Below are 13,334 nucleotides of genomic sequence, written 5' to 3'. Positions count from 1 at the left end.
CGTGCGGCGAGGGCCCCCTGCGCCCCGCGCTGGGCGGCAAGCCGCGCGCCCGTGGAGGGGTGGGCTGTGCGGGGCCCTGTCGGGGGTTCTGCGGGACATTTCTAGAAAGGTCAAACAGTAGGTGTGTTTTCCCCATTGAAAATAGACGGGCTCTGGAATTTTAGGGAATTCTGCGTTGTTGTCTGCGTAGGAACAATGTCATTCGTCAGTGTGACAAACAGGACCATTCTGGGGATCTGTTTTCGATGCTTTTGTCTCTCTCACCAGAGCAGGTGGCCTGTCCCCTCCCACACCCGCGGGCAGTGCCAGCCACCTGAGTCCTTTTCTGCCTCGTTCCGCCTGCAGCTAGCAGAGGAGAGGTCCAGGACCCCCGGAGTGGAGGGGGGCGGCCTGTGCGGGGCCCACACTGCACCCCGCAGGTGTGGCTCCGCCCACAGATCGGGCACCGCGTCCCAAGACGTTGGCATCCCAGCCATTGACCGGGACCACGCACGGGCCACACGCATGCACACGCACACTTCTTTGGGAAGTGTGTCAGGACAGGTCGGGCCCCCGCCGGCCCCCCGGCCCCTCCCAGCAAGCAGGCTCACGCCGGCACAGTCACAGAGATGACGAGAGCGGTGTCGGGGTCGCTGGGGCCCCCGAGGCCGGTGGCCGAGGGGACGGTGTCCATGCGGGACACGCGGAGTGGGCTGCGTGGGGCCCACTTTCTGTGAACGTCGGACCTTGGGCAGCCCGATGCTGGTGAGAAGGGAGAGCGACCTTGTTTCTGAGGGTCAGCTGTGGGCACCGGGGTCTTACCGCCTCACGGCCCGGGGTTCTCCCCGAGGGTCCAGAGGGAGCTGCCGCTCGCGGGCAGTCAGGGAGTGCTGCCTGTCAGAGGAGAGGTGGAGGACGGAAGAGACGCCCCCCAGAGGAGCAGTGACAGGAGTCTGTGGGTGGCTTCGTTTAGGAAACAAGGGTGGTGAGCTGTGGGCCTGAGGCCCCGCTGAGGAACCGGGAGATTTTGGAAATGTTAGTGCTGTCGGGGGCAAGATGTGGCCTGCAGTCTCTGCTCTGCGGGGCCCCAAAGGCTCTGGGCCACAGGCAGGAGGCCCCGCGCGGCAGCAAGGTGTCCTTGTCACCCGGCTCCGCAGGGCCCCACTCCGGGCCCGGGGCCGGTTTCCCTCTTCAGCTTCAGAATCTTCTCACTGCAAACAGCCGGCTCCGCCGGTCCCACAGAACCAGCTGCCTGCTCTGGGCCGCTTGACCTTCCCCTCAGGGCGCCCGCACGGCCCTGCCCGGGGTGCCCTGTCCCTGCTGCTAAGTCCCGACGCTGTCCCGGTGTGTCCTCCAGCGGGAGCGCCCCTGGGCCCCAGCGCCCGGCCCCCTCGCCAGGCGCGTCCCTGCAGGATGTTGGCCCCTGTCCCGGGCCCTGGGGCACCTGGAAGCCGTGGTAACCTGAGGCCGGTGGAGACTCGCAGTGCCCGTTCCTGTGAATGCAGGCAGTGCCCCTGACACAGTCACACGGGGACCGGGACCCCGGGATGCCCCCTCCTTACGTGTCCCCTTCCTCCCTAGGTCCCGGTCCTTCTCCTCGTCCCCGTCCCCCTCCCCGACGCCTTCCCCACACAGACCTTCCGTCAGAGCCAAGGGGGAGCCGGCCCCGCCTCCTGGGAAAGCAGGGTAGGTGCCCGTGGGTCAGGCACTCTTCCCCCCTCCCCCTCTCTCCCTCTCCTCCTCCTCTCACCCCTCACCTCACTGGAAAGAAGCCCTGTGAGCCCCTAGAAGAGGGCAGAGGCGCCAGGGGTCCGGGTTGTGGGGAGCACCTGCACCCCGCGTGGCCTGGGAGCCAGCACTGCCCTCGTCCGATGGGCAGGGGGGAGGCGGTTCCCATGGTCCTTCCAGGGCTGTGTCGGGGACACACCGAGGGGCTGTCTGCCACCCTGGGCCCGTCGTTCGCCTTTGCTGCCTCTGGAGTGGAGCCCGCCGACCCTTCTCCACACGCTCCACCGGGCGGGGGGCGCGGCAGACGCCACAGCACCTGGTGCCTTGCGGCCCTCCCCAGCGCCGCAGAGCCCTGGCGGCCAGGGGCGGGTCACGTCTGAGCCCTCGGGCCCCATCCTTCCGCTCGGCGCCCAGGACCAGGGCCGGCCCACGCCAGAGACGCTCCTCGGGAGCACGTCCTGAGCGACTCTCTGTCACAGCGAAGTTCGGGGGATAACGTTTGTCAGGGGCACCAGATCCATCTAAGTTGTGCCACCTGACGGACTTAACGTGTGAGGCTGCCGCGGTCCAGACACGCCGGGCCCGAGGAAGCTGTGTCCCCGGCCGGGCGCGCGGGAGGGGCCTCGCGGGAGGCTGGCTTGCGTGGGCGGCTTCGCCCGCATGGAGCGTGACTCTCCCCCCGCGCCATGCCAAGTGACCTGCTTTTTGCCCGGACTTCGTCCCTGCCGCCCCGTCTGCAGGAGCGCAGCAGGGTGTCTCCCCACACCGACAGGGGCGACGGGCCCTGGGGAGTGTTCTCGCTGCTGTGGTGCCAGCTCTCTGGTTCTCGAGGGCTCCTCCCAGGACCTGTCCTCTGCCCCCGTCCTCCCCTTCACCCACCCCCACTCCACCCCCGCTGGACCGGCTCTGACCCTCCCTCCATCTCCCGTCGCAGAGAGAAGTCCGTGAAGAAGCCAGCCCCACCTCCAGCGCCCCCACAGGCCCCTAGGACCCCTGCCCCGGCCCCCGAGCCCGCGAAGCCGGGGGACCCTCGGGAAGCCAGGAGGAGGGAGCGGCAAGCAAGGAGCCCCCCCAGGAGGTAAGCCAAAGGGCTCCTAGGTACCCTTCTGGCATGTTCTAAGTCTTTGGTGCTAGAGCCCACAGACATGACCTTGCCGGCCCTCGGTTTCCCTGTGAGCAGTTCAGGAGGGGGGTGGTCGTGAGGGACACGGGCGCCCCTTCGCAGCAGGGTCTCCCCGGGAAAGAGACTGCTGGGGCTCGAGCAGAGCTCGGACTGCTCGTGGGAGGACAGCAGCGCCTGGCCTGTGGCTCCCCGGGGAGGGGGGAAGGGGGGACGGGGACAGGGGGGAGGGGGGCGGGGACGGCAGGCAGTGGCGCCGCCTCTCTCTATTGCAGGCGGACCATCAGCGGCAGCGGCAGCGGCAGCAGCTACAGCGGCTCTAGCTCCAGATCCAGGTCACTGTGCTCGCCGCCCCGGCCCCGGCCCGCGCACCCCGGCCCCCTCCTCCCTCAGGCCTGGCGCCCCAGGCTCGAGGAGGTGCCCAGCAGGCCTGAGGCCAGCTCGGAGCTGCCCCGCCTGTAGTGCGTGAGGCCCTACCCGGCCTGTGAGAAATTCTGAGAGAAAACCGAGCAGGAAGAAAGTTCTGTCGTTAAGCTGTTTGAAGGGAAGACCAGCCCTTAGGTCCCTGGAGCGAACTTTCTCGTTCCTTTCTAGGCAGCAGGTGGCTGACCCACTTGCCCACATTTTCCTAAAACAGGTTTAAAGTCCCCATCTTTAAACAAAACTGGGCGTTTCTTTCTTCCCGGATTGTCTCTGTGTCCCTGAGGACCTAGGAGGTGCTGGTCGGTTTTCTGAGAGTGACAGGACTCCACGGCCTGCCGCGTGGGGGTCCTCGTGGCGGGCGCCCAGGGGACAGCGGTGCCTGTGAGACAGGCCACCTTTCTCACACTTACCTAAGCCCCATGCGGGGCCCTCCCACTCCTGGGCCTGCTTACCTGGGCCCTCGGCGCAGCCGCCACCGGCCTGGCTTGTGCTTAGCCAGACGTCCCTGCCCAGCAAACAGGGTAGCTGGGCGTTAGTGCAGGGCCCTCGCCAGGGGGCGTGGGCGTGTGGCACCTCAGAACCTCCCCAAGCGCCCCCGAAATCTCAGGTTTGCCAGGTGCACGTTCCTCAGAACTGGGAACTGGGGAAGGTGGGTGTGGAGACCCGCTGCCGGCCCCCCATGGCCTCGCGCCCCCAGCCCTCTGGTCGTCCTGGCACATGGGTGCAGACATGCCTGTGTGTGTGCAGGTCCCTGAGCGTGAGCAGCGTCTCCTCGGTGTCCAGCGCCACGTCCAGTAGTAGCTCCGTGCACAGCGTGGGCTCGGACGACATGTACGCGGATCTGGCCAGCCCTGTGTCCTCGGCGAGTTCCCGCTCCCCCACCCCAGCCCAGACCAAGAAGGAGAAAGGTACGGGGCGTCCCCGCGTCCTGGGCGTGGTGGCCGCAGAGGCGGGCAGGCCCGTCGTGGACCGAGGGTGCGCCCCCTGGCTCTGCCCTGCACCCATGTCGCCCGGCCGAGCACACGTCCCTCCTCCGTGGCCCGCGGGAGACCGCCATGCCAGCCTGGTGACCGTGACTTAGTACTTGTCACTGGCAGGAAAGTCCAAAAAAGAAGACGGGGTCAAAGAGGACAAGCGGAAAAGGGACTCGGCGGCACAGCTGCCCAAGGCCTCGAAGCCCTCCTCAGGGGGCAAAGCCCCGCAGCCTGCGGCCCCCCAGCAGGCCCCCGCTGGGCAGCCCCCGCAAGGCTCCTTCGTCGCCCACAAGGAGATCAAGCTGACACTGCTGAACAAGGTGAGGCCACGGGCGCTGCTGCCAGCGGCTCCGGGGCCCCTGCTCCGGCGCCGCTCTGTTCACCGGGGTCACTTGATCCCGGGGTTGGACCGACGGCTGTACACACCTCACGCTGCTCCTACCCTGGTGGGCCGCCTCGGGGCGGTGGCGCAGGGCGGCAGGTGGCGAAGCCCAGCAGTGTGTCCCAGGTGCTCCGAGCGTCCTGGGGCTGCTGGGGGCTCCCCCCGGCCCTCCCCCGAGCACCCGAGCCCTGCTGACTCCCACGGCCCAGCCTGGGGACAGGGAGCAAAGCAGCCTTGGGCTCTGAGCTGACGTCCCCAAGGCTGCATTAGACGGGAAGGGCGAGAGGCTGAGTCCCCTGCCGCCCATCCCAGGCGGTGGCACCCAGCACCTTCCCCACAGAGGGGAAGGCCCGAACCCGCGGGCCTTGCCTCCCTCGGGGCCCTGTGGGCACCAGGAGAGCCCGAGGTGGGGTGGGGGGCTGTAAGACTGTCCCCACCCTGTGCCCTGCCTGGGCTGCGTGCCCTGGGGGCTCGGGGTCCTCACTGCGCCCTCCATTGTCTCAGGCAGCTGACAAAGGGAGCCGGAAGCGGTATGAACCCTCGGACAAAGACAGGCAGAGCCCTCCTCCGGCCAAGCGTGCTAACTTGTCCCCAGACCGAGGTGAGCCCCCGCCCCTGCAGGGCCCCTCGAGGCCGGAGGGGCTTACGAGATGCCCCAGGAGCCGCTCGCAGGGGTGCCTGCCAGTATTTAAGATTAGAAGGTAAAGCTAAGGAAGATATTTCAACAGTAATAGATTATTATATTTTAACATAAACATCATTTTTTATGAAAAAAATAACTATATTTCCAGAAACGGAAGTTAGTGGGTTTGTCATTGTTTTCTTTCTTGAAAACGTCTTCACTCTGGGTGATGCGGGGTCCCCCGCTCTGGGAAGCGCGGTCCACAGCAGAGCGCGCGCAGGGCACGGACGGGGCCTCGGTCCGTGCAGGAGCCGCCGCCTCCGACTTCTCCGGGTCCCTCTTCCTTCCCCTGTCCCCGCCCTGCTGGGACGCCGCCCCGGGGACCGGATCCCACATTGGGTTCTGGGGGCGTCACTAGCACTGCCCCGTCCCTGACGCCCGCCTCTGCCCCTCGCCTCTGCTGTGAGCACCAGCAAGACCCTGTCCGTGCGCGCCAGCCTCGAGTGACTGGGACTGCGGTCCCCCCTCGTCTGTCATCCAGGTTCTCGGGACCGGAAGTCAGGTGGGAGGCTCGGCTCCCCGAAGTCGGAGCGGCAGAGAGGCCAGAATTCTAAGGCGCCCGTGGCCGCCCCAGACAGGTGAGTGCCCCGCCTGCTCGGCACACCAGCCGGACAGCAGGTCCTCGAGCCCGGGGGCCCAGGACAGCCCTAGCCCCTCCCACCCTCCCCATCACCCCGTCGCCCTGCCCGCACCCCTCGGCAGCCTGGGGGTGGAGGTCCAGATAACAAACACAACTCGGTCACCTGTGCAGCGCCCCCCACGCCCCGGCCCTCGGGGTCCCTGAGTCAGCGGCGCGGGGGGTCTCCCCACCATACGGGGGGGGGGCCGCAGAGAAGCCCAGCGGCAGCAGGTGCCGGCGCAGCGTCCCCTCCACTGTCCACAACCCGGGAGCCGCCAGGCCACGGCGAGCGCTGCCCTGTGTCCACGGGTCCCCGGGGCCCCCTGGTCCCCGCTCAGCGGGAGGCTCACACCAGAGGGGGAGGCGCTCTGACCCGCCCCCCCCCCGCCCACCCCCTGCAGGAAGCGCCAGCTGTCACCGCAGTCAAGGAGCTCCAGCAAGGTCACGAGCGTGCCTGGCAGAGCCTCAGACGCCGGCTCGGCCGTCCCGGGCCCCAAGTCGGGGAAGGCCAGCGCGCTGTCGCGGCGCGAGGAGCTCCTGAAGCAGCTCAAGGCCGTGGAGGATGCCATCGCTCGCAAGCGGGCCAAGATCCCCGGGAAAGTGTAGGCCCCGCGGGCTCGGCCCCCGCACCAGACTTAGAGACTCTCGTGTTTTTATAAATAGGGTAAGCACAGCCGTCTCGGAGGTTGAGGTTAACGTCTAATTTTGGCTGTGATTCTTTTTAAAAATTAAAAGAGGAAAAAAACATTTCTCAGCTGGAAAAGAAGCCACACACGTACGGAGGGCGACGCCGGGTCCCACGGGCTCCTCCCAGTCCAGCCCCAGCCCGGGGCAGGGGGTCGGGGGCGGCAGCGGGAGCGAGGACGCGGCGTCAGTTTTATTAAATTATACGTCCCAGGCGCCCAGTTCTGCCTGCCCGGCCTCCCTCCCCCGGCCGACTGGCCTGCCCTGGGCCGGCCCCCCCCAGCGCTCCTCCCCCGCCTGGGGTCCCAGGAGCACGTGCTCCGGACCAGCCTCCCCCCCTCACCGCCCCCAGGGTCAGAAAATAGATCTATATTCTTGACTGAAGTCCGATTGGGGAATATTTCCTGTCTTTTATTTTAAGCATCAGATTGTTTTAGTTGATTTAAAAAGGAAAAAAAAACCTAGAAAAGACCAAAAAAAAAAAAAGGCCGAGGCTGTTGGTGGGCGTCTGTCTGATGTGGAGGGTCTTTTTTTGAGGGGTCTCCTAAAATAAAGTATTTTGATAAGCAGCCGTCTTGCCCTGCTGGTGACCACGACCTGGGCCCGGGCCCTCACCTCCGCCCCTCCCCCCACGGTGCGGAGCGGCCTCCAGCTGCCGGGGGCAGGAGGTCCCCACAGCGCCGGGAGCCGACGTGACCCTGGTGCCGGGACCAGGGCAGAGCCCGCGGGAGGCGTCCCGCCGCACGCCGGGCGCACACGGGCCGCAAGGTCTGAGCGGGGCTGTCACACTCCGCTGCAGAGAGCCCCCAGTCGGGGCCAGGACCACCGGCGGGGGCCCCTTCTGCTGTGGATTTAGCTCACGGAGGAGCGCCGTGGCCTCGGGGCCTTACACGCGGCCTGCGGCCAGCACCCTTCGGCCAGCGCCCTTCTGCCCTCGGGCTGCTTTAAAACAAGGTCGGCGGTGCGCTGCCCTGGGGGGAGGGCTGGCTGTCGGCGGCGGGGGCGCCCCGGTGCTGCAGGAACCAGACCGTGCGCCCCCACGATGTGTCTCAGCGGGCGCTCAGAGCTCATCCGATTTGCCATCGGGTCAAACTGGGTTCAGAGGGAACTCCCATTCTCTGCGTGGGTGGCCTTCCAGGGCCCAAAGCCAGAACCCAGGACCTCTGGGGACCAGCCTGTCCCTTTGTGCTCTGTGCCCCTGGGCTCCTGGACCCCACAGGCCAGCGGGCAGTGACTGTCACTGTACAGCCGGGAGCCCCCCGCGCCCCCGACCCCGGCCTCTGCCACCCGGGCTGCAGCCACGGCCCTGGGTCGGCTCTGCATTTGCCCGCCGGGCTCCCGGCTCCTCTGGGCTAGACTCAACGGGCCTGTCCAGGGAAGGGTAAGGGCCACACCCCAAGCCAAGTCTCTCCCGCCCAGTCTGGTGGAAAGAGCATTCTGGGCCAAGCACCCAGGAGGAAGAGGCCTCTGATATGTAATGGATCCCCGGGCATCTTCGCTCCCGAGAACACGAGGGCTGAGATGCTGACTTGTGTGGTTAACATGTAAATATGGGGATAATTAAGGGTCGTTCCTCCCCTTCCGTGACGTCCCCTAGGCTGTCCCCATGTCCAGCTACAGTCTTCACAGCAAGAGGGGCCCCGCCACGTTACACACGCTGACGCACAGCCTCCAACGCCTGCTTCCCATTCCTCCCACCCCAGGGCCTTTGCACAGGCTGCTTCCTGTTCTTGGAACTCTGACCTCACCCACTCCTCACACTTCCTCTGGCGGCTCAGAGCAGGCCTGCCTGGCCCCTCAGCCGCCCCGTGACACCCGGAGGTGCGGGCCCTCCTGCGCTCCTCCCCACCCACCTGCTCCTGCGCGAAGCCCCCCTGCCTCCCCCCACGCCAAGCTCCTGCAGCCCCCGGAGCCGCCCCCTCTCTCACGGAATGGATTGAAAAAGTAGAACGGAAGGGCTGTTTGTGTTTTCATCTCACGTGTGAGATAGTCTCCACGGGCCGGCCGTTCGCGTCTCCCCCGCCCCCCCCCCCCCACCGGGGCCGCCAGCCCACAGGCGGGCACGCGCAGGCAGGGCCGGTCTCGGTCAGCCGGAGAGGCTGTGGGGGCGGTGGGTGGGGGCTTCAGGGCTGAAGGAGGTGTGTGTTCCAAGAGGCATGGTTTGAGGGTGGGGCCCACTGGGACGCCGCCTCCAGGATGCCCTCCAGACTTCCCCCGTGGCACCTTTCCAGTCTTGCCCAACCCAGGACTTCTGTGCTTGCCTCAGCCGCCCGCAGGAATGAGGCACCGCCTGGGCCCCCGCCCTGCACCCTTGCCGCCTCGCCGCCAGGGCTGACCGGGACCCCGGACCCCCCGGACCCCCCCCACCCCCCTGGTCCCCCTGAGCAGACCCCACCCCCACCCCCACCCCCGAGACTAGCTGTCAGGACCATGGGGAACAGTGCTGGGTGGCCCTGGTGTCACAAAGCAGGCGCAGTGTCCACCCACAGGGCTGTCCTGAAGACACCAAAGGCGCCAACATGCGCCTCGTGGGGGCTGGTGTGGGCAGGGGGCTCACCCGCCTCGGGGGAGGGGACCCCGCTGGCAGCCACGACCCCTGTCCGTTCATAAAGGAGACCCCGTGCGTGTGTGCGGCCAGAACTCCCGGCCGGAGGGCAGCGACAGCCCTGCACACCTGGCGTCTCCCCCCACGGCTGGGCGCTGTCACCCCACTCCTCCCTGGGGACCCAGGCGCAGCCCCCTTCCCAACATCCTGTGGTATTTGCAGGACACTGAGGTGCCTGGGGCCAGAGTAGGGGCACCACCCACCGCCCCTGCCCTCAAGGGGTTGGCAGGAGAGGCTGGAGCGTTTCTGAGACCCCCAAGCGCCCCTGCAGGTTGAGGGGGCGGTTGCCGGCCCCCCGAGGGGTCCTCCTGGAGCGCAGAGGCGGCCGTGGGCTCAGCTGTGTCCCCCCGAAGTCCTGGCTCATCCAAGAAAAGGGTCTTGGCAGATGCAGTTACGGTAAAGACTTTGAGACGAGGTCATTCTGAACGAGGTGAGTGTCCTTGTAAGACACAGAGGAGAGACGGGGACACGGGGGAGGGGCCGTGGTGTGGCCACAAGCCATGGGACCCTGAGAATGATCAGCAGCCGGGAGAAGCTGGACGAGGTAGGAAGAGTCCTCCCCCGGAGACCCCGGATGGAACCTGCCGACAGTGTGGCTTCAGACCCTGGCCTCCAATCTACTCGATAAGTGTCTGCCATTGTGAGCCCTCCGAGTGCGGTGCTTGGTTGAAGCCTCCCTAGCAAACTAATTCAGGTGGTGATCTCCCCTTTGCAGGAGGTATGCAAGCAGAGGGCTGCTGACCGTGGGCAGAGGCACCGTAGGGAGGAGCAGCCCTGGGGACTCACTGCGTCCATCCATCCACCTGAAGCAGCATCCCCTCCAGGCCAGCGAGGGCCAGGGTCCCCCGTAACCAGCCCCGCCCGCTCCCCGGGAAGCCAGCCCGGCACAGCCCACTGGCGGGTGCGGCACCGGCGAGCCCTCCTCCCTCAAGGGGCCTCCGCGGCCCTGGACACTCAGGGATGCCACCTGCATGGGGCCTGTGCTGGCCACTGCCCGCGTGCGGGCCCCTCGACGGCAGGCGACCCCTCTCTCCACCCTCAGGCCCTATTCTGCTGGGGGTCGTCGCTTTAGATTCTGACGTGAGGGTCCAGGACACACAGGGCCCCGGGGCTCGGCAGGTGTGTCCAGACCCCAGCCATTCAAAGCTTCACAAGATCACCTCCAACTGCCTTTTGCAGGCTCACAAAGGCGCCCGGCACTGCCCCCCCCCCTGGCCGGCAGCGGGGAGTGGGGGCCCCTCAAATACAGCTGCTCGGGGGCCGGGAGTTCTCACCTCCACCTCTGACTTCTCAGCTTGGGGTGTGGTTGAGTGACCCCGGAGGATCCCAGCCCAGGAAGCAGCTGGAGTCGAGGCTCCGTCTGCAAGTGGTCAGCCTGGGGCCGGGGAGGGAGAGTGGGAGTGGGGGTGGGGGTGGGGGTGGGCACGGCCCGCCCTGGGCGGGGAGCAGACAGTGGGCACCCACCGGGAGGGGAGGAGGAAGCGCGGCGGGCACTTCCCCGGGAGGACGCGGCCTGGATTTTCCCCAGGTGTGGCTGGCGGTATAAAGGGCGCCGGGAGCCGGAACCTCCAGGACCGAGGCTGTGCACCTGCCCTGCCGGCCCCGCGCTGCCGCTGCCACCATGGTGAGCCGCTGTGTCTCCCCATGCCCCGCACCTGGACGGGCCACCTGGCCCTGCCCCTACACAGAGGACGCGGGGATGGGGTCCAGGAAGCCCCCAAATCTGGGGACAGGAGGGAGCCGGGACACAGGAGCTCTGGTGCTCTGGGGAGCTTGGGCTGAAGGGCCAGCCCCTCTGGGCCTCAGTTTCCCCCAACTTTGGAGAGAGGGCCGTATCCCATCTTTCCACAGGAAACAGGGCAAGCTGGGAGGGCAGTGGGTGCCTCCTTCCCTGGGCACCCGCTGACCTGACCACCCAATGCCTACCCACCAGCTCCTCCCTGGCCTCTTGCTTCTGTTCTGGATGCACACCAACCTGGCCCACCACGGCCCCCACACCCACGGGGCCCCACACTGCTACTCGGCCGAGGAGCTGCCCCTGGGCCAGCCCCCGCCGCATCTGCTGGCTCGAGCTGCCAAGTGGGAGCAGGCTCTGCCCGTAGCCCTGGTATCCAGCCTGGAAGCGGTGGGCCGCAGAAGGCGGCACAACAGCCCCCCCGCTGGGAGCCAGTGCCCCGTGCTGCGGCCGGAGGACGTGTTGGAGGCCGACATCCACCAGCGCTCCATCTCCCCCTGGCGATACCGGTGAGGGCCGTGGGACTCTGCGGGTACTGTGGTCCCTGCTCCGGGGTGCTGGGCCGTGCCTGCCCCTCTCTGGGTGGGTGGGGCCCCATCAGAGGAGGGCCTCCTTGCCCCTGTCGTGGGCAGGAGTCCAGCCTGGCTCCGTGACCAGGGACGCCCAGGAAATGCGAAGGTCCACACTTGAGCCCCTGCGGTGGGGGTGGGAACCCAGTGGGCAGGGATGGGACTCCCTCACTGAGGCCCCCTCCCCCCTGCCTGTCCCCACAGTGTAGACACGGATGAGAGCCGCTACCCACAGAAGCTGGCGGTCGCCCAGTGCCTGTGCAGGGGCTGCGTCAGCGCCCGGACGGGCCGCGAGACGGCGGCGCTCAACTCGGTGCCGCTGCTCCAGAGCCTGCTGGTGCTGCGCCGCAGGCCCTGCTCGCGGGAGGCCACGGGGCCGCCCACGCCCGGCGCCTTCTCCTTCCACGCCGAGTTCATCCGCGTGCCTGTCGGCTGCACCTGCGTCCTGCCCAGGTCGGCACCGTGAGCCCCGCCCTCGGCGGCTTCGCCTGCGCCCCCACACCGGACAGTCGGGGGGCTCTCCAAGGAGGGCCCCCCCCTATTTATGTGTATTTATTGGTTATTTATTTGCCCCCCACGGGGTCCCCGGGCAGGCACGGAGGTTCCGGGCCTGGGGGCTGAGGAGTGACGGTGGATGGTCCTGGGCTGTGGGAGGCTGGGGGGTTCAGGCTGGACAGGCCTGGGGGGGGGGGCAGGGGGAGGCAGGTGGCGGGCAGCCTCGACCGGGAATCACGCCGAACGCAGAGCCGGGACTGGGTGTGGCGTGCACACGGGGAGTCAGGGCGCCTGCTCTCTTCGGTTTATTTTGGGAGCCACGTGGGGGCCGGCCAGAGACGCCCGTCACACAACCTCGTCGACCACCAGCACCGGGTTCTCCTGGGGGCCCCCGGACACGGCTGCCGACGCCGCGGCCTCCTCCTCACTGGGCTTCTTGCGGGCCTCAGCTGGGGGCCGGGGCGGGGGGTTGCTCGGCGGCTGCTTGATGGTGCCCCCGACCTGCGGCCGCTCCTTGGGCTTGGACTCGATGGGGGTCCACTGCTCCCCGTGGAAGGCAGCCTGTAGGACACGTGGAGCCCGGTCACAGGTGGGCTGACAAGGCCGCCCAGGGGCCCCAGGAACAGGGCAGGACCCGCATGTGAACCCACGAAGTCCAGAGTGACAGCCAGGACCCCAGACTCCAGCTGCTCCACTATGAGGGGGACCTGGAAAGTGGGGGGGGGGGGGCAACCAGGAGGCCAAGCCCGGAGGCCGGAGCAGGACAGGAGGCCAAGCTTGGATTTCGGTCTCGCAAAGTTGGGCGGGCCGGGCCTCTTGGAGGACCGGGAGGCCCAGGCAGGCGGGGCGCAGGCCTTTCTGCCCAGAGTCCCCTGGGGGCGCCGGCATGGGGGGCGCAGGAGGACCCCGAGTCGGGCTGGATGCAGACGCCTGGGCCCTGGGGCCCTGTGGCGCGCCCAGAGGGCCGGGAGGGTGTGTGTTTCAGTTGCATCCCACAATCCTCGACAGATGAGCAAGGTGGCGGTGTATCACGTGTGACGTCGAATAAATGTCCCACCTCTGGACTTAAAACTAAAACATCTTCCCGGAAAAGTAAACCAAAGCTGATAGGAGAGAGCGCAGGCAAGCACGGGCGGGGGCGGGGGCGGGGGCGGGGAAAAGGCACAAACCAGAAAGGGACACGGGTGAAGGGAAGTCTTTCACAGACCAAGTTAACAGACGCTTATCGGGCTGGGGCGTATTCAGTGTCAGAAATCCTTTCCCAAAGCCTTCCCAATTAAAACATACACGGATTCCCCCAAATTAATAAGGAGAAGAGAAAAGCGCCACGGAAAAATAG

The 13,334-nt window shown here is 67.2% G+C and overlaps 3 protein-coding genes across 4 annotated transcripts in view; 2 read left to right on the top strand and 1 right to left on the bottom strand.

Annotated features, from left to right (window-relative positions):
- ZC3H18 (zinc finger CCCH-type containing 18) overlaps positions 1-7,160 on the top strand; it is a 40,408-nt gene extending 33,248 nt beyond the window's left edge. The window contains exons 15-24 of the mRNA XM_029926092.1: positions 578-687; positions 1,036-1,435; positions 1,561-1,665; positions 2,642-2,785; positions 3,103-3,162; positions 3,998-4,158; positions 4,348-4,544; positions 5,111-5,207; positions 5,770-5,866; positions 6,309-7,160. Coding sequence (XP_029781952.1) covers positions 578-687; positions 1,036-1,435; positions 1,561-1,665; positions 2,642-2,785; positions 3,103-3,162; positions 3,998-4,158; positions 4,348-4,544; positions 5,111-5,207; positions 5,770-5,866; positions 6,309-6,513 — 1,576 coding nt within the window. The 3' untranslated portion in view covers positions 6,514-7,160. The remainder of the gene's footprint in view (positions 1-577; positions 688-1,035; positions 1,436-1,560; positions 1,666-2,641; positions 2,786-3,102; positions 3,163-3,997; positions 4,159-4,347; positions 4,545-5,110; positions 5,208-5,769; positions 5,867-6,308) is intronic.
- A 2,184-nt stretch (positions 7,161-9,344) lies between these two features.
- IL17C (interleukin 17C) lies at positions 9,345-12,169 on the top strand. Of its 2 annotated transcripts, XM_029925206.1 has the most exons (5): positions 9,345-9,626; positions 10,376-10,565; positions 10,725-10,820; positions 11,130-11,440; positions 11,705-12,169. In XM_029925206.1, the coding sequence occupies exons 3-5, from the start codon at positions 10,818-10,820 to the stop codon at positions 11,964-11,966; spliced, it is 576 nt and encodes a 191-aa protein (XP_029781066.1). In that variant the 5' UTR covers positions 9,345-9,626; positions 10,376-10,565; positions 10,725-10,817; the 3' UTR covers positions 11,967-12,169. The 2 variants fall into 2 exon arrangements, with proteins under 2 accessions (XP_029781066.1, XP_029781065.1); XM_029925205.1 differs by lacking the exon at positions 9,345-9,626 and having other exon boundaries at positions 10,293-10,565.
- A 108-nt stretch (positions 12,170-12,277) lies between these two features.
- LOC115280360 (cytochrome b-245 light chain) overlaps positions 12,278-13,334 on the bottom strand; it is a 7,577-nt gene continuing 6,520 nt past the window's right edge. The window contains exon 6 of the mRNA XM_029925204.1: positions 12,278-12,556. Within this exon, the coding sequence (XP_029781064.1) occupies positions 12,341-12,556 (216 nt within the window). The 3' untranslated portion in view covers positions 12,278-12,340. The remainder of the gene's footprint in view (positions 12,557-13,334) is intronic.

Source organism: Suricata suricatta, chromosome 16 (assembly GCF_006229205.1).
Source record: "Suricata suricatta isolate VVHF042 chromosome 16, meerkat_22Aug2017_6uvM2_HiC, whole genome shotgun sequence".
Classification (NCBI taxonomy): Eukaryota; Metazoa; Chordata; class Mammalia; order Carnivora; family Herpestidae; genus Suricata; species Suricata suricatta.
This window is presented reverse-complemented; position numbering and strand designations above follow the sequence as displayed.

Bases quoted from the DNA above. Each gene is read 5' to 3' on its own strand.
- IL17C (XM_029925206.1), top strand. The intron at 11,441-11,704 runs GTGAGGGCCGTG...CTGTCCCCACAG, and splicing joins ATCTCCCCCTGGCGATACCG to TGTAGACACGGATGAGAGCC.